General features: G+C 36.0%; 2 protein-coding genes across 2 annotated transcripts; both read left to right on the top strand.

Annotated features, from left to right (window-relative positions):
- Positions 1 to 2,507: 2,507 nt before the first annotated feature.
- Positions 2,508 to 8,079, top strand: LOC108674108 (adult-specific cuticular protein ACP-20). The gene is made up of 4 exons (XM_018162012.2): positions 2,508 to 2,862; positions 5,977 to 6,126; positions 6,610 to 6,706; positions 7,928 to 8,079. Exons 1-4 carry the CDS (start codon positions 2,827 to 2,829, stop codon positions 8,077 to 8,079), a joined length of 435 nt encoding a protein of 144 aa, XP_018017501.1. The 5' UTR covers positions 2,508 to 2,826.
- A 2,228-nt stretch (positions 8,080 to 10,307) lies between these two features.
- Positions 10,308 to 12,793, top strand: LOC108674119 (adult-specific cuticular protein ACP-20-like). Its single transcript, XM_018162026.2, has 4 exons — positions 10,308 to 10,398; positions 10,700 to 10,774; positions 11,686 to 11,782; positions 12,512 to 12,793. The coding sequence occupies exons 1-4, from the start codon at positions 10,387 to 10,389 to the stop codon at positions 12,634 to 12,636; spliced, it is 309 nt and encodes a 102-aa protein (XP_018017515.1). The 5' UTR covers positions 10,308 to 10,386; the 3' UTR covers positions 12,637 to 12,793.
- Positions 12,794 to 20,349: the final 7,556 nt, after the last annotated feature.

Genomic DNA, 20,349 nt, shown 5'->3' with positions numbered 1-20,349 from the left:
GTCTCGTACATGTGCGTCTCGTACATGTGCGTCTCGTACATGTGCGTCTCGTACATGTGCGTCTCGTACATGTGCGTCTCGTACATGGGCGTCTCGTACATGGGCGTCTCGTACATGGGCGTCTCGTACATGTGCGTCTCATACATGCGCGTCTCGTACACGCGCGTCTCGTACATGTGCGTCTCGTACATGTGCGTCTCGCACACGCGCGTCTCATACACGCGCGTCTCGTACATGTGCGTTTCGTGCATGTGCGTCTCGTACATGTGCGTCTCGTACATGCCCGTCTCGTACATGTGCGTTTCGTGCATGTGCGTCTCGTGCATGTGCGTCTCGTACATGTGCGTCTCGTACATGTGCGAGAGATGGCGTTAACTTATACGACTGCTTTTCATGGTTGCTTCTATTGCGGTTTTTGACTGAGAATTCTGTCATGCAGAATTCTACGTCCACGTTTTGAAACTCGCAATTTAACTACCAAAATTTCTCAGCATCATTTTTATTTTTATAGTTTGTACAGTAATTAATGATAACATTACGTTTATATTGGTATAAAAGATGACTATCAATACATTTTAGATTCAGCACTTCGCAGTGTAAGCTTAAGTGGTGCGTGTATAGCGACAGCGTGTGACGACTGGACGGCGTCATGCGATGTCAGCGAAGCGTGAAGGCCGTGACACGTTCAGTAGCTCACGTCACGACGACGTCACAGCGCAGTGAATACTAAAATACTATTACATTAACGAAGGATCATCGCAAATAAGTTTAATAACGCCATTAGAGCACTAAAAATTAGTTTCTTATTTTTCACATCTCAAAATCACCTCATTCTTAGGAGTCATCGTGGAAACTTTTTCCGATACAATTTACGACACGACTATTGTTATTTTATTTATGACAACAATTGTTATTTTTTCGTTTGATTTTTTAAATACTAATTCATCTCAATATTAACAGCAAGTGAGAAAACAACACATCCACACTCGCGATTCAGAAAGCAAAAGAGTTTCACCAAAGAACTGCAAAACCTGAATTTTCCCCGCAAAGAAAACCGAAAATTATGTTCCGAATTCCTAAACGTTAGCTCAATATTGCTCAACGCCATGATAATAGCTTTTTACTATAATAATAATATGTGATCTCTTACGTCGTTCATTGATTAAATTTGAGGTTTAACGTAACTTGACGCGTGCCTTCAACGTGAGGAAGTTAACCATCTTCGATCGCTCCCTGTTTATTTCATCAATAAATGAATTATATAGAAGTCGATTAGATTTCAAATGCAGACAAATATGTATTATTGAACTGCTAATTTAAATTCACTTAATTTATCAGACTAAATTCAATATTATTACAAAGTGAACAGTTCACCTCTAATAAATGGGACTTTGATTTGTATTGTTTTCGCTTCAATACGGCCTCACACCCACAATGCTAGCAGTCTAATTTGATTCTCGCCGAGATGTAAACCATGCAATATAACCGTAATGAGAATAATGCATTCTTGGCCATGCTACTTGAAACTGACCAATCTGTGGCAACATTGAAAATAATAAAGTTTAGTCTTCGCTACATAGAACAGTCAGATATAATCTATCAGTACTTGAATCAACGTATTCGAGCCCACGCTACTTAAAATAAATTAAATTAACTAGTGATTATTTGAAACTATATACTCATGTCCACGCTACTTAAAATAGTTTAATCTAACCTGGCTTCATTGGAAACTATTTATTCTAGTCCACGCTACCTAAAACAGCCCTATATAACAAGACCGTGTTGTAAACATTGCATTTAGTACATTCCTAATGGGAAAAGTGTAATTTAATCCACAATATATTTTACAAACCGTTTCATTCAATCCACTGTTGTCAGTCTTCCAATGCCCACAAAAAAATTAGGAATAACTCTCAATTTTACTTATGACAGGACTTTCGGTCATATATTTGGGGCTAATTTCCACTGTTCGAAGTTGCCTAATCCGATCAAAACGTATCTTGTCGCTTGTGCTGCTTTTCAGCAGTTACGCCTGATCAATGATTATTATCTATTGTTCTCCATTCTTATGATGCAATGATCATCTCATTAATTAACAGGAATGATAACATCATCTTTATGACATACTGATGAAAACTTCGGTAATTTTCACGAATATAAATAAAGAGCAATTCTTCTTTCCTTGCCACCGACGCTGCGCTGTGACATTGAACAGATAACGTGCATGAGATAACGTGCATGGTGTTCATCAAGATTGATCTGTGGCTCCATGTATGATGCAAGAATTAAGTAATCCATGCGTGAAGGTACCTTATTCATGCTTGAGATATGGCAATGATGTTCCACGCATGCGTGAGTGAGATGCACATTGCCTGTGCGTGATGCTTCATCCAACCTCGTAAGTGCGGCCATCTCCACACGCACGGCATTGCGTAGGATACGACAGATCCTGCAAGGTGACTATATAAACTGCCGTGGCTAGGACACGCTCATCTCTTGTAGGGCAACGACATCGATAGGGTCGCACCGAAAATTTACGCTCGAAACGAAACCTGAAATCGACTTGAAGGCACGTTAATCTCCTAAAAACGAACCTAGAAATCGACTTCAAATTTGACCAGTCTCTTGAAACTGAAACTAGATATCAACTTCAACGTTCTTCAGTTTCATGAAAACGAGACTTGAACTGGCCGAAAAGTGCTCCAGGCTCCAGAACGTATTGCAATCTTCTCACCTAGATATTCGCGATATTTTAAACACCGAACAAAAATAAATTTCAGATCAGTGACTGTTTTTTTCGATTCTGATTCATCGAAAGCTTGAAGGATGAAAACCATGAGCTTCTGCAACGTTCCTGGCATAGTGAGTATAGTGCATGAAATAATCGTGTTTACTAATTAAGATGTGAATAAAATTATTCCACCTACACTACAGGTATTCAAAAACAGGTTCCCGAAAAATTGGTATTTTAATTTTCAAATGATTTCAAATGAATTGTATTGTATTTTAATGACGAATAATATAATTAGTTGTATGGTAATTATTTTCAAAACTGATGTATAATGTTATTTTTAACTCGCCATGGAAATAATTTCACATAAATGTAGAATTATGAATTAAAATTTCGTTGGTTCTTAATTTCTCCAATTTGTGTGAATGTACACTGGGTTCAACCAATTTGTTCAGCTTTATCAGGAACAAACTCAGGGAACGTATCATCGTAAACCCGTCTTATTGCGAGACTCTATAGAATTTCTTTCTCGAGATATACAAGAAACTTTACCTCCTTTGATCCCAGACAACGCATGTAATGCCGTGCCGAGATAAATTACTTCATAAATAATGAACGAGTTGAATGAAAGAAGAAGGACTTCTCTGCTTTAGATGAGATTATCGTTAAGTTTTGGGTCATTTACGGCTTCTAACCGTACTGTAAAGTTACACCACACATAATCTGTATTTCGCGAATTGTAAAGCCTAGGTTTCACTGCCGTATTTTCCCTCTCCTTGATCATAACGTATATCACAGTTCATGGATTGTAACGTCACAACAACGTTACACAGTAACGCAAGTCAGGTCGTCAAGGGAGCGTTAAGGCCGTTCAGGGCCGTGTTAGAGGCGGCGTCTCGCTCTACTTGCCCCGTTCTGCTGCCACTCTAACATGACTCTTAAGGAACGCATGGCGGTTCATTTCCTCTCTTGCTTCTAATGAAATAATCAAGGAAATAGGCCGAGCATGTCGCAGTGCATGCATTTCATTCTTGAACAAATATGTGCCGACATTCGGTGAAAACTTCTTAAGAAATAAAAATGTATGGCAAAATTTTTTTCACTTGATGTTTAAATGAAATGAATGCGAGTTTAAACCGTCAGATGAACAAAATTTTCAACTTTCTTCCATGTTTTTTATGACATTTACATAATTATGAAATTCTTAGGAATCAAGTTTCCGATCGTTTTTAACGTAGAATCGTTTCGAGTATTGTGACTTGGTATTAGTGGTGATCCGAACAAAAGATTTATTTAGTGATTTCGCGTCATAATAAATAAGTTAAAGAGGAAATCGCAAGCAAATTTTTATTCATGTTTTTACGAAGATATTGCTGGAACCGCATCAAATAAATCATATAAATGATGTTAATGTGGCGCTTTAAGTTACAAGTTACCATATATGATAGAATATCATTAAACTTTAGAAAACATAATTAATAAATTAAATAAATAATCTCAAATAGCAGTATAAAACTAATCAGGAAACAAAAATTGGCACTAAGACGCTAAAAATACCATTCAGATCGCAAGGAGATCTTAATTCAAGTTATGCAATTATCACAAGTTGAAGCCGGCGTATTGAGAGTTGTTGCAAGTTGCAGCATATATATCATTTCCTTCAGTAAGAAGAATTAATAACTTGGAAACATGAAGATAAGTGATATTGCAGCAAACACGTGAGCGAGGTTGGACGTCGACGCAATGGCCCAATTTCTTCCCAAGTGCCGTGACCGCAACGAGTTTACTGCGATCTTTACTGCTCGTAAAGAATCGTTACGAAATATCTACTGCTTTCACGTGTAGTAATAGAATGTGTACGATAGATAAAGTTTGAAAATTTGTATCATTCATTGATAATCGGTCATTGGTTTCTGGGCACCTGTAAAAAGGCTCATGATTTTTACTCACAGTGAATGGGTATTTATTTGGATGAATTTTTCAAGGGCAGTCAACCGCAACCGGAATAAGGCTTAGAGGAAACCGTTACCATAAAAAAAATCATTTCCAGCTTCACACTTAAAAAGCTATTCTAGATTTTTATTCATTTTGTCAAAGTTTTTTCTTGTGTACTAAAGACAAGGAGTGGAATGGGGGAATGCAAGAAATCTAAATTAAATTTTTAATTTGGTGCGTTATATATGATTCGTTTTATGCGGTAAATCGAAATTTACTTGGGTTTCCAACCGGAAGCTAAATGGGAGTTCTATGATAAATGTTGGCTGAAACGAATTAGTTTAAAAATATCGTTTTTTAGTTGCTTAATTATTAATTGATCAATAAATTCTGGACGATGTATTCGTAGTGACGGTTTTTGGAAAAACTATTGTAGAAATAATATGAATATCTCCGGCAACAAGTCTCCCGAGTCAACCCACTAGTTTTTCGAAAAATGAATCCCATGATATTATTCCCGAACATTTTTCACAGTCATACTTTGAGATTTTAAAACGTACGGTCAGTAAGTATTTGTACTAGTTATCGTTCACAACCGTGTACCTGATATATACTGAAGTCAACGCGCATCGACTTGAATTATCACAAACTTTACAGATTTAATCCTTAAGGATAATCCATAATCCAATTATCCTTGAGGATAATTGTAAGGATAATCCTTAAGTAACCAATAATAAATTACATAAAAGCCACGCGCATTGCTATGAGTACACATACTGCAGGATACATGTTGTCATGTATCCTGATCACCAGCACTACCAGACACTTAATTAAGGCGTCTAATAATTCATTAATTAATTAGGCGTCTTAATTAAGTCTACTCATAGTCTAACCGTTGTCAGACTGCATAGTTAATTTAACAACGAAATAATCGTGCCGACAACAGGTACAGTCATACCTATGCAGTTCGAAAATGGGTATAATAATGGAGTGAGTTTTCAATGTAACGTTACAAATGCTTAAAAAAACATATTATATATATTAATATGTATTATATACATATTATTAAATCAATATGTATTATATCAATCAATATATTATCAATATATATTATTAAAAATATATTGTTTACAGATATTGCACACCTTATTACAAATTTTAATATACCTACAAATGCATAAAAAATATATATATTAATATATTATATATTAATAAATCAATATATATTAAATCAATCAATATATTATCAATAGATATTATTAAAAATATATTGTTTATTGCCTTATTACAAATTTTAATATGCCAACCAGGCATGCCTGATCCTGCTGTCCATCTTCATGGTGGCCACCCTAGCGGCACCTACACCTGGTGACTATGGTGGACATGGTGGATTTGGTGGTGGCCATCTTGGTGGACATGGTGGATATGGAGGTCATCATGGCTACCGTCAAGAATATTACGTGAGAAATGTTTATTTTAATAAAATTATAAAGTAAATTACTAAAACGAATCATGCAATAGGGTCGCTTTAATAAGTTTTTTCCTGAACACTACCTGGAAGGGTATGTCATAAATTCGATATTTAATAATTTCAACTTTCACTTTGACTCAATATTTTAACTCTACTCTAAATTTTATTGTTTTTAACGGTCGCAAACCGCTTCATTTTCTGCCATCCCTATCGCTATCAATTGCCAGGATTTTCACTAATGCTAACGTCTTAATTGATTAATTATAACAGTATTATTTCAATTTTAATTGCTTTTTTGCGCATTTTCTCATTTATGGAAAAATGCACTATTGTGCTCGCCATGTCTGTCTGTCCATCTGTCTGTCTGTCCGTCCGTCCGTGACCTCAAGTTTTCGTCGACGAGAAAATGAGCTCTCTGTCACTCACTGCAGTGAGTACTGAGTTATATTTTTTTTTATTTAATTACCCCCAGGGCCCCGCCCACTACGGGTTCCAGTATGGGGTCCATGACCCCCACCACGGGGCGAACTTTGGGCACCAGGAGGAGAGGGAGGGGTACACCACCAGGGGTGAGTGTGGGGGGAGGGCTACACCACCAGGGCTGAGTGTGGGGGGTAGGGGTACACCACCAGGGGTGAGTGTGGGGGGAGGGGTACACCACCAGGGGTGAGTGTGGGGGGAGGGGTACACCACCAGGGGTGAGTGTCACCCTGCAACTATTGATTATTTATTATTGTTTTCGAGATCAACACTTAATGTAGCGATTATCTTGCATAGTTTCCAAATTTGTTTCCCTTGTAACCTAGGCATGAATATTTTATACATTTTATGTTTAATTAAAAATATATTGAAATTATTAGAAATCAAAGAAACCCTGTAAAATTTAGGCCTCAACCCTAAGTAAAAACAGGAAGTGCAAAAATAAATTTAACACGGAATGTTTGCACTAATCAAGATAAAAGATGTAAACCATCAATCAATTAATTATTTATTGTCGATTCGATAGCACCTACCTAACACTAAATTTTTAATGAAATACTTATTATACACGTAACTTGATAATACTGTAACAAAAAATAAATAAATTGTTGTCTATTCAATAGTACCCACCTAACATTATTTTTTAACAATATTCTTCATTATTATAGTTAATAATACTACAACAACGTATATTTTCGCCCCCAGGTTCGTCAATCAAATAAATATTTTATTGTCTAGTCAATAACACCCATCTTACACTAAATTTTTAATAATATACTTCAATAATACACTTCACTTAATAATACTTCAACATCCTACACTAAATTTTTAATAATATACTCAATTAACATTAAATTAATACTTCAACAACGCATATTTTCGCCCGCAGGTTCATCAATCAAATAAATATTTTATTGTCTAGTCAATAACACTTATCATCCACCAAATTTTTAATAATATACTTCATTAATACACTTCACTTAATAATACTTCATACTTATATTTAAAAATACTTTAAGATAGCATATTTTTGCCCCCAGGTTCGCCATCAAATAAATATTTTATTGTCTCGTCAATAACACTTATCATCCACTAAATTTTTAATAATATACTTCATTAATACACTTTACTTAATAATACTTCATACTTATATTTAATATTACTTTAAGATAGCATATTTTTGCCCCCAGGTTCGCCATCAAATAAATATTTTATTGTCTAGTCAATAACACCTATCTTCCACTAAATTTTTAATAATATACTTAATTAACATTAAATTAATACTTCAACAAGGTATATTTTCGCCCCAGGTTCATACTACGTGAACCTGCCTGACGGGCGGCTACAGAAGGTGGAGTACATCGCTGACGAGCACGGCTACCGCCCCATCGTATCCTACGAGGGGCACGCGCACTACCCCTCACATGGGGGGTACGGGGGGCACCATGGCGGGGGTTATTAAGGGCAGATGAGGGAACCTCTCAATGGCGGCAACATGGCGGGGGGGGCATCATATAGGGGGTATGGGCGATAGACAAGTTAAATAATAAACAAAACAGGATGTCACAATGGGGACCTTCGTAAAAACACAGTGACGGAGCACAAAGGATAAGCATCAAGGATTAAGGACATTATTTTAATTTGAATTCCACTTGAAAATCATGAAGAAATCCTGGTGGACATCTCAATGGACACTGAAAGACACAACGGAGGACATCCATATCCATGTAGGATATTCAGACCCTGCGTAAAGTGTCATGATAAACCGTGCGTCACAATTTGCTACATGGTCTCATGATATTTTTGTATTAAAAAATATATTTCGATTGTTTATTTGCAGAAAAAAGATAATTGTGTCTTTAAAAAAAATTCTTCCGGCATATATTGAATCGTGGCCGAATGAAGCTTTGGATTAATTAGAAATTCAAAATTAATAGACAAGCAGGATACCAATTAGCACTGATCTCGTCTAATTTACCGTTTATAGTGATAATAATTTAGAAATCTTGATGTTATTAACAAACAATAAACCTGTGATCATCATGAAAATATCACGAGCTCTCTTTTCCGTACAATAAAGCGACTAATGAATATTAACAAGTCTTTTTACTCACCAATGAATTACATAGTTGCATAAATGATAAATGAACTACTTGCCTTGAAAATATGAATGTGCATTAAACTTTTAAAACAATTCAATACAAATTCCATGAAATCTCTGTTGTTTCATCAATTGACCGATGTCGAAATATGAATTGGAATATTTTTTTACTCCGGATTCACGTAAAGAACTATTCTGCCGGACTTGCAATCCGTCGTACGATATTGCGAGACAGATGGACTGAAGAAAATGGTTCGGTTATCTTAAGATAACAATCTTTGATTGTGTTCTATTCAAATTCCCTTTCAAACTGCCATGCAAACCTCGATTTTCTGTGATGCTGTTTGAAGGATACCTGCTGTGTCCATACTTTCAAAAAAAGTTAAGAGATCGTAAGTTCATCAGCCAATCATTGACGGACTTTCGAGCAAAATCCACCAATCACAGGCAAGAAAAAAGAGCGTTAGTACTTACGTTCACTTAGCGAATTTTGAAAGTATAGGCCCTGATTAATATTTAATCATAGAGCTGCATATCGTTTGTTCTATATATATAACCCCTGACAGTTTATAGGTTTTATTTTCACTACCTAATCATTATTCTGATCGATATGAAAGAACTATCGGTTAGCTGTACAGTCAATGATCTTTACAGTCAGTCTGTACAGTCACTTGTGAGTCATCTGTTTAGTCAACCTTCATTTCGACTGTTTTGTTAATTTATAAATAAGTTGTCATTCGCCTATATAGTCAGTTTGTACAGTCGGTCATCGTTTGCCTATATAATATGGTCTGTACATTAATATAGTCAGTATACAGTCAGTACAGACTATATAGTCTGTTCAGTGTTCAGTCAGTCGTCATTTTTCGTAAGCGGAACGGACGGCGTGAGCTTAAAGATGTCATAACGCTTTTTACAACCAAGTCTTGATATGTATTTTACGACTCCTGCAGATGTGAAACACTTACGCTCTATTTAGAGAAGAATAAGTCGTGAAAAGTTTGAGAAAACGTATCACTCTATAAAAGCATAGGTGCTGTAGGCTCTAGAGGCCATTCTACTCCCACCGCCGTCGAAAACCTCACAGCTACTAGAGTGACCACACCCCTAGATAAATTAACATTTTATATTTCTATTCGAAAATTCAGATAATTCACTTACTAACAATTCATAGTTTGTTTGTTTGCGTTAATTCGTGTTATTTTGAACAGTTATGTGATTATTTTGCGCGTATTGACCGAACATAGAAGTCGTGACTATTAGTACTGAGATTTTCTGCAGAGTTCATTTAAGATTTAGCCTTGCCGACTCGAGTCTCAAATCTTACCTTAAAATAAATTAATTTTTATCAATTTTTCTGAGACAATTATTTTCTTTCAATTGTAAATAATATATAGCGCTGTAGGTTCAAAGATTAGATATTTATTATATAAACCAATTTACTATGTAATTTTTACTGTCCAATCGTTTAGAGAATTCAGTGTGGCCAAAATTTTCCCGGATGTGATATCATTTCTCCTTTCCAGAATAAATAAAAGCAATAAGTTTAATGCAATAAACTTTCAAATTGGTTTGGTCAATAACAAAAATTAATATATTTTCAGCAGTACAGACGATTCCATTTCATTTCTTTGAGAGACGATCTTCCGGAATTAAAAATCAGTTACGATGATTTACAAGGTGAGTCATGTTATAATGGTGATCAAATGACTCATGTCGGTAATGGTGAGCATTTGTGTCATGTTTTTAATGGTGATCAAATGATTTATGATCATAAATTGAGTTGTTTATAAGGGCTACCTTGAGAAATGTTATGTCTCCCTGTTAGGATCATTCGCTATCATCCACAATTTCTAAATTATAAATAACTACCGTCCTGTCAGCTCATCTTTACACCTTCATATTGTCTCAATTAATGAATGTAAACACGGCTATCAGGTCACAAAATTATATAAGAATTTAGAAAAAGTATTTTGAACAGATTTACCTGCTGGCCGCCGCTGTAATGGCTCTGCTAGCCTCGTCGTGGGCTGATTATGGACACCACGATTTCCATGTGAGTCTTTGTGACTGAATTTACCCATCACCTTACACAAACTATAGGATTTCACCAGTTACCCTGCAAAAACATAAGAATTTACCCATCACCTTACACAAACTATAGGATTTCATCAGTTACCCTGCAAAAACATAAGAATTTATACCCTTCACCTTACACAAACTACAGGATTTTACCAGTCACCCTACAAAAATACAATAATTTACGGATCACCTTACACAAGATTTAGAAATTAACCATTCACCCTACAAAAACATAAAAATTTACCCATCTTTTTACACAAAATTATGAAATGTTAAATGAAATGTCCAGTAATTCTAAAAAAATAAGAATTTTTTGTGTATCAGAAATATCATAATAACCTTGCATAAGGCACCCAATTTTGTGTATCAGCAATATCATAATAACCTTGCATAAGGCACCCAATTTTGTGTATCAGAAACAAATTATTCGTGTGGAGATTGATCAAAAGATTGATTAAATAGTTTTATCTATTTAATCAATCTTTTAGAGATGGCGACCACTTTTAGAGATGGTCTAGAGATGGCGACCACTCGTCTAAATCCAAGATTTTTAATAGGTAGTGTACAACACAGACAGTGCTTCTATAGTGTACACCACCCATGTGTACAGTGAAACCTATTTTATTGTAAATTGAGTGCGTTTATTACACTTGTTGTATACGTAGGCCTGGTAAAATAGGTGTCATATATAACTAATTGATTCCTAGAACATCTAGAAAATTTACTTTTCATAAAACCCATACCTCATTTATTCCCGGAATAAAAATACAATTCCAGAAAATTAAAAAAAATTGCAATTATTTTACATTATCAACTGCAGATATAAATAATAAATTTTGATCGCACCTGTAATAATTAGCAATATCTTCCCCCATACACTCGCAGAAGCCGGCGCACTACAACTTCAAGTATGGCGTCGTCGACCAATACAAAGGGCTGGACTTTGGCCATGAGGAGCACAGGGATGGACATCACACTAAGGGTAAGGCACACTAAGGGTGAGGCACACTAAGGATGAGGCACACTAAGGGTGAGGCACACTAAGAGTGATGCATAATAAGGGTGAGTGTGACTAAGGGTAGTACTCTACAATATTGGAATAAAGTAGGTCATAGGGTAAGTCTTCTCTGAGAGTAAGGCTGACTATGGGCAATGCCTGCTCTAATTACATGTATGGGCAAGACTTACTAATAGCGAAGGTCTGGATTTGTAAAATATTTGTTTTCAACGATGACGCTTGCAACAGAATACCAGATAACGCATCAAATGACACTGAGGTTAATGTGGACGTGTTTGATGACCGTATTTAAGATCGAGTCCATTGCCATAGCTAGTCCACCTGGCCGAAGTCCTGGCTCAAGTGGACGTACTTTACTGACCGTATTACCAACTCAGGATAGCATTCCCTCCATGTGGATGCACATTAATTGCCGTATTTTTGACTCAGGATAGTATTCTGTCCATGTGGACGTAATTTACTATACGTATTTCTGACTCAGGAAAGCATTCCGTCCATGTGGACGTACTCTACAAACCTTATTACTGACTCAGGATAGTATTCTGGATACATGTGGACGTGCCCTACAATAACCGTATTTTTGACTCATTATAGTAATCCGTCCATATGGATGTACTCTACTAACCGTATATCTGACCCAGGATAGCAATCTCTCCGCGTGGACGTACTTTAATTGCCGTATTTCTTCTGCAGGGTCTTACTACGTGCACCTGCCCGACGGCCGTGTGCAGAAGGTGAAGTACACGGCAGATAAACACGGCTACCAGGCACACGTGTCGTACAGCGGATATGCTCATCACGATCACGGCTATCATTAATAATAAATTTGATTAATTACAAAGTCACGACTATCATTAACATCAAATTGAAACAAATTACCATTACCATGGCTATCCTTAACATTTACTTGCAAGAATTTCAACAAACTTTTTTTCGTGTGAGACACGAAATTAAAATAAAAATACTTGAAACATTTCGTCAAAAAGGCATTTTCAAATCATTTTTATGTATATTTTTATAAATACAGTTCTTCCCTCTTTTACATGTCTTTCACCGTTGACTTAAAATACTGCTCGAAAAAATTCAGATAATCGGGATAAAATTGTAAGATTTTCATAAAACTTTCCCATCAAGTTATAACTACCGAACTAAAATCACATTAAATGTAAGACACATGAATAATTTTCATCGAAATAAAATACAATTTTTTGGCAATAGATAATTTTCACCGAATTAAAATGCAATTTTTTTGGCAATGAATGATTTTTATCGAATTAAAATGCAATTTTTTGCATTTATTTTTTGGCACTGTTCATTTTTATGCATTTGAAAAAATGGAAGCAAAACTGTGTGTCAGTATCCTGCAATGATCCGCTTACACTGAAAAAAATAGAAGAACAAAAGAACTCTTGCCCTGTGGTGGCCTTTTACCATCTTATAGTCTTTGGCTGCCTTAATGGAGGAGCCTTGAGAATTCTTGGAGCCTCTGATAGCCACATTAATGAGGCCATTTCCTTCTTATTGAGGCCCAGTGGTTGCAGTTCAGAGTACCAAGATTGGAGCAGAGAGGCGCGGGTTCGATCCCAGCTCTGTGCGCCAGTTTCTGGTCACAATCGGCAAGGAGGCCGGGCGGTTAAGCAAAAATTAAGCAGTGAGTTGCGAGTTCAAGCCCGCATTATATTATATTGTTATATTATATTATATTGTTATATAATATAATATATTAAATATAATAATGCAATCGTTCTTGAGAAAATATTAAATCCAAAATTTGAAAACGCAGACGTTGAAATTAAAGAATCTTTGGAAACTTCAACGCCTTCCATGGAGTGATCCACGCAAACGAAGTTAAATTTTGACATTGTTCATGTATTCCGACTAAAACTCGATAAGGAAAAGAAAATAACACCTCAGCTACACAGATAATTGTAAAATTCAGCAGTAAATTCAATGTTTAGTGACATGCATGAGCAAATGAAGAAGTTACCATATATCGTCGTGCGTGTTACCATATATGTCATTACAATCACTGCGCGTCTTTCGGTCATAGTTTACCTAATTGTGCGAGCTAATTAATTAAATAATCAACCTCATTACCTGATAATTTTTATAAAAACATGTAAAAAAAATTTATTACTTGTACTTTACAGGGTTCCATCACCTAGAAGTCCATAAACAAGATGTTTGAGTTATTAACATGATCCGAAAATGCATCATAACCCCTTTTTGTTGTTATCACTCAATGTGTGAGTGATAACAATTGTTATCACACCAATAATCCGACTCCTGTTAACTACAGCGTTAGCTTGGGTGATGGAACAATGGAGACTGTCCTAGCTGTCGAATTGGGATTTTGTAAATTTTTAATCATATTTTTAATGAATATTAATGGTATCATATCCAGAAAAACTATATCACAAACCCTAGCAATTATTGTTCCTTTTGCAAAAGTATAAATATGTTCACGAGGCCAAATTCTCTTGGACATTTCAAAATTCCTCTTCAAAACTTAATTGTGAATAAGAAATATCAATCATTTCCATGTCTTCATTAGTTTAGAACATTTTTTCAGTTGTTCAATTAGAGTTCAGTTTTGAGTTCCACATGGGCAGATTACTGAGAACAGTTTCTTGGCCTATTTTTTACAATTTTTCTTTAAAAAAAACACGTACCGGTCAATTTTTAACTGTAAATTATCACACATGTTTAGTTTGGATGCAGGTCATCGTAAGTTCGACGAAAAACACATTACAAAATTAAATAAAAACATTAATAAAAATAATTAAATAATATGCGTTTAAAAAGTACTTTTAAGGACCACACTTTTTTCAAGTTTTCAAATTATTTATTCATTCCATTGATCCATGCATTGTCTTCGACTTTACGCAAGTGTGCAAAATTTCAGATCGATTGGACAGGTAGAAGTGTGTTAAATATCAATTATAAGATTTGTAGCAGACAAACAGCAAGAGGTGAAGTTAAAGAGAAGTGTTGTAAAAAGACATGGCGATTGTAAGAGCAGCATAAAGCCTCTTGTTTACAAAGGGTAATTAGGGCTTTTTTGCTGCCACCGGATTTCTCAGAAGATGGCCCCAATTTAGGCAAATTGCCGAACAGCGCTCAAAAAGTTTAACAATTGCCCGGTCGTAAAATTTCTTCTATCCAAGTCTATTCGTCTGACATCCTGAGAAAAGTTGATCGGCCTAACGTAGGAGCTACTTTCTGCAGTGGGAATAACAGCCGATGCAGGATATGTTTTTATAGGGATTTCAATGGGTCTTAAAATCGGTGATGATTTTTACGTAACTAATTTCACACTCATCGTAAGAAAAAATAAATTACCGCACGCAGAATAAACTCATTTAGTTGATATAGAACATCTTTAATTAGTTATAAATGCATGAAAGAAATTAAGCATGCGTACAATTTCATTCGTGCAAAAATGTTTATTGCAATTAAAAAAAAAACTGAGTTTCATGGGGTAAGAAACGAATCCCTCTTTAACTAGCAAGTTTTCATTGCTACCGCAGACACATTGTGGTATTTATTACATAAATATTCCTATAAAGACACACGTTTATAAACAAACCTTACTATTTCAGTTCATTATTTAAAACAATTTTAGAATTCAATCTGTGGTCCAGATAAGTATCTGTTAATTTCTAGATAAAATAATAAAAAACGAAAATTTAAACAGATTTTCGTTAGATTACAGATTATTTTGATATATCGCCATATTACAGATTATTCTGGTAGCCTTCTCATCAGGATTCCGCTTTCTCTCCACATCACAATCAGTAAAAATATTATCAGATATTAAAATTTTTTCGCGTACTCTAAATTTGAATAGATTACCAATGCCAATACATTTTTCAGACAATGATACTAAGACACGGTGTACATACTATGTACAATAATGAACGCTGAAGCAAAGCCATGAAAAACAAAATCTATTCAAAGAAAATCACTTCATTCGGCCGTAATTGAAAAATTTACGTTCAGTAATTAACTTCCATTGAGCAAGTCTCTTATCAATTAAGTTAACTGCCGACAATAAATTATTTATTTTGACTGCGCACGAGTTTTTTAGGCATATGTTGTTAGCAAAGTTAATTTAACCCATGAAAAGGTGTAGGGAAAGTTGTGGCTGCGGAATAAAGGTCATGACAGGCTTTATGTTAACAATAACAGTAACAGGTTTAGGCTAACTTGTACATTCCTCTCATTCCTCATAAAAAAGACGTAAATACAGAGGCATGACGCAAATTTCTCTCATGCCTCACAAAACATGCCGTAAATACAGAGGAATGACGTACATTCCTCTCACTTTCTTGACGTTCTGAACAAAACGGGACGTAAATACAGAGGAATGACGTACATTCCTCTCACTTTCTTGACGTTCTGAACAAAACGGGACGTAAATACAGAGGAATGACTTCCTCTCACTTTCTTGACGTTCTGAATAAAACGCGACGTAAATACAGAGGAATGACGCACATTCCTCTCACTTTCTTGACGTTCTGAACAAAACGCGACGTAAATACAGAGGATGACGCACATTCCTCTCACTTTCTTGACGTTCTGAACAAAACGGGACGTAAATACAGAGGAATGACTTACATTCCTCTCACTTTCTTGACGTTCTGAACAAAACGTGACGTAAATACAGAGGAATGACGTACATTCCTCTCATTTTCTTGACGTTCAGAACAAAACGTGACGTAAATACAGAGGAATGACGTACATTCCTCTCACTTTCTTGACGTTCTGAACAAAACGTGATGTAAATACAGAGGAATGACGTACATTCCTCTCATGCCTCATGAAAAAAGACGTAAATACAGAGGAATGACGTACATTCCTCTCACTTTCTTATCGTTCTGAACAAAACGTTTAAGAATGAGACAAGGTCGCTGATTGGCCCTGAGCTCCGCCAATGCGGCAGCGCGACGCAAGCGCTCCGCACCAGCGGATCTGGCGCTACAGTCCGGATCTGGGCCTATAGACAAGGCCATGCATGAGCATATGTTTAGTCTTAAAATGCCTCGTACCCTACGGAACATCTGATATCTAGAAGCTATTTTAAATCTACCGTCCGTTGAAAAGATCTGATCAAAAGGCCAGTCTAGTCAAGAAAAGTACAAGAATCAGCGACAGGCCTATCCAGGCCTATACTCTTTAATGCCGAAAATACTATACTATACTATACTATACTATACTATACTATACTATACTATACTATACTATACTATACTATACTATACTATACTCTATATTATATTATACTATACTATACTATACTATACTATACTATACTATACTATACTATACTATACTATACTATACTATACTATACTTTCAAAAAAGTTAAGAGATCGTAAGTTCATCAGCCAATCATTGACGGCCTTTCAAGCAAAATCCACCAATCGTAGACAAGAAAATAGAGCGTAAGTACTTACGCTCACTTAGCGAATTTTGAAAGTATAAGCCCTGAAGAACTTGTCCAAATTCTCAGGTCCTATAAGTTGCACCAAATTCACTTGCTTTTATTACTCTATTCTCAACGCTGTACATTATAGATGCACAGTAATTATTCTATTCAAAGATAAGAATGTTGCCAATACTCAATCGTCACAGGGAATATATGTTTCGTGTAAATGCATTTTAGATACACAGTAATTATTCTGTTCAAAGATATGAATGTTGTTATTATTTGTTTCGTGTATCAGTTGAAATATATTCTTTTAATCCAGGCAGGTTAGCCTAGCGCTGCCCTGGATCAATTAACCGGAAATTTTAGAATCCCGTTGTCTCTCATCCCGCTATTAATAATTAAGATAATTTATGCTCATTTAATACAGACAAATATACACTTTAATAGTACATGGAAAATAATTATGATTGTGTTATGGCGATTCGTTTTTGTATGTGAATTTTGTCTCGAAATTTCATAAAAAAACTTCGCTCCCTGTAAATTAAATTTTGATAACAAGTTTAAACATCAGATTTCCATTTTTGGTTCAATCCTTACTTCCCAGTTTTGCAATGTCTCGCTATTCTCCCACTGAGAAAAAAATTTCAGGTCCAGGTAATTTCTCGACACAGTAGGTATCCTGGATACGCTCGATCCCGGACAGAAGCTATACATTTATCAGTGTAGTCATGCTTCAAACTACACACACAAACTTATAAAAACTTTATAACCATGGTAAAAGGTAAAGAAAAATATAAGGGTAAAGAAAAAGAACATAGAAATACATATAAAAGAAAAGGGATTAACCGAACTTTAACGACTGTTATTCAGAAAAGATATATTGTATTCAGATAACTTTAATAATAGGATATTAAGTTCAACCTTCGGATTAAACCGTTGCTTGGCAAGCCTTGTGGTCTTGAATGGCCATTGCTTGTTACATATGATTTTCTTCGACCAAGAATTGAAAAAATAATATAGAATTGATGAAGAATAGAATATTTATTTATTTCCAGAGCAAAATTCACACTCAGCAGTGAATGAGAAAATCCAATTAGTCTTTATTAAAACGCTTGATATAATTTTGTTTCTCATTTTTTCTCATTTTTGAAATTTCTCATTTTTGTTTTGACTAAAAGACTCATGACAGTTTCTAAAAGAATTTCTTCTCTATTTTATATAAAATGTTTAATTTAATTTGATTCTAAATATTTAATTGAATCTTGACTGGAATACTCATGGCAGTTTGGATAAGAAACTGATTACCTAATCAACGCTTGCTAATTTATACGTGAGCGCACGGAGTGTGCGTGCACCACGCATAGCGGAAACATAGACCACGAATAACACAGGAACGACACACGCACTAACGGTGGTCACGCACAAGCATACGGTTCACTCACGCGTCATGTGTTGCATGAGTGAGCATGGGTGTGGTCGCGCGTGAGTATGGATGAATTTGCGACATAACTTATCAAAATTAATTAAATATTATATTAAAAAATTCTCAACGACAACATTTCGATCTGTTCATATCGTATTTGAATAATTAATCTTGACACCTCAAAGGTGTCTTATCGAATTTTTCTTAGCAAACTTTACTCATGACCACAACTTATTAAACTTTAGGAAACAATGATATCTTATTGTACTGTTGTTACCAAACGTTCTTCCAAAAAATAATTCATCAGGCTGTTCTTAATGAAAATTTGTAAAAACAAATATACTATACTAAAATGGTCCTAGGAAACTTGTCTTCGTGGGAACAATAAAAATGTGTGCCATACAGGCGATACGTGTGTCATACAGGCGATACGTGTGCCATACAGGCAATACGTGTGCCATACAGGCAATACGTGTGTCATACAGGCAATACGTGTGCCATACAGGCGAAACGTGTGCCATACAGGCGATACGTGTGCCATACAGGCGATACGTGTGTCATACAGGCGATACGTGTGTCATACAGGCGATACGTGTGCCATACAGACGATAAGTGTGTCATGCAGGCAATACGTGTGTCCCATACAGGCGATACGTGTGCCATACAGGCGATACGTGTCCCATACAGGCGATACGTGTGTCATACAGGCAATACGTGTGCCATACAGGCGATACGTGTGTCATACAGGCGATACGTGTGCCATACAGACGATACGTGTGTCATACAGGCGATACGTGTGTCATACAGGCGATACGTGTGTCATACAGGCGATACGTGTGTCATACAGGCGATACGTGCGCCATACAGGCAATACGTATGTCATACAGGCAATACGTGTGCCATACAGGCGATACGTGTGACATACAGGCGATACGTGTGCCATACAGACGATACGTGTGTCATACAGGCAATACGTGTGCCATACAGGCAATACGTGTCCCATACAGGCAATACGTGTGCCATACAGGCAATACGTGTGTCATACAGGCAACAAGTGTGTCATACAGGCGATACGTGTGTCATACAGGCGATACGTGTGTCATACAGGCGATACGTGTGCCATACAGGCGATACGTGTGTCATACAGGCAATACGTGTGCCATACAGGCAATACGTGTGTCATACAGGCGATACGTGTGTCATACAGGCGGGCACAAGTCTGCACAAATGCTGAGTACAGAAATGTGTGTTACTTTTTGAACAAAATGACCAATTCATCTTCCTGAGTGCACCACCTTGCCTTGCGCTTATGGCGTCTAACCGTAAAAGCGTGAGCTGGTAATTCATTAACGACTTAATAATTAGTTAATTAATGTAAGTAGCATGACTCTGACCTTGAAGCCTTTAACAAAGCAATTAAAAATTATTGCCATACTTGACACGCATCGAGCCTAGCAGGCCGTGGAGACTATGGTTTGTTTTTTACTCGTGTTTGTTTAATACAAAATCTATTGGTTGATTTGTTTGTTTTAACAAGAAAAGTCTTCTTTAAGACCAATCCAAAAGCTTCATCGAAATAAAGTAATGCATAGTCTTTGAACATTTAGCCAATGTTTCAATATAATTTTCAATGGCACAAAATTACTCATAAAATTAATAGCGCCCGTTAGCGAC

Source organism: Hyalella azteca, unplaced genomic scaffold, assembly GCF_000764305.2.
Source record: "Hyalella azteca isolate HAZT.00-mixed unplaced genomic scaffold, Hazt_2.0.2 contig13798, whole genome shotgun sequence".
Lineage (NCBI taxonomy): Eukaryota > Metazoa > Arthropoda > Malacostraca > Amphipoda > Hyalellidae > Hyalella > Hyalella azteca.
This window is presented reverse-complemented; position numbering and strand designations above follow the sequence as displayed.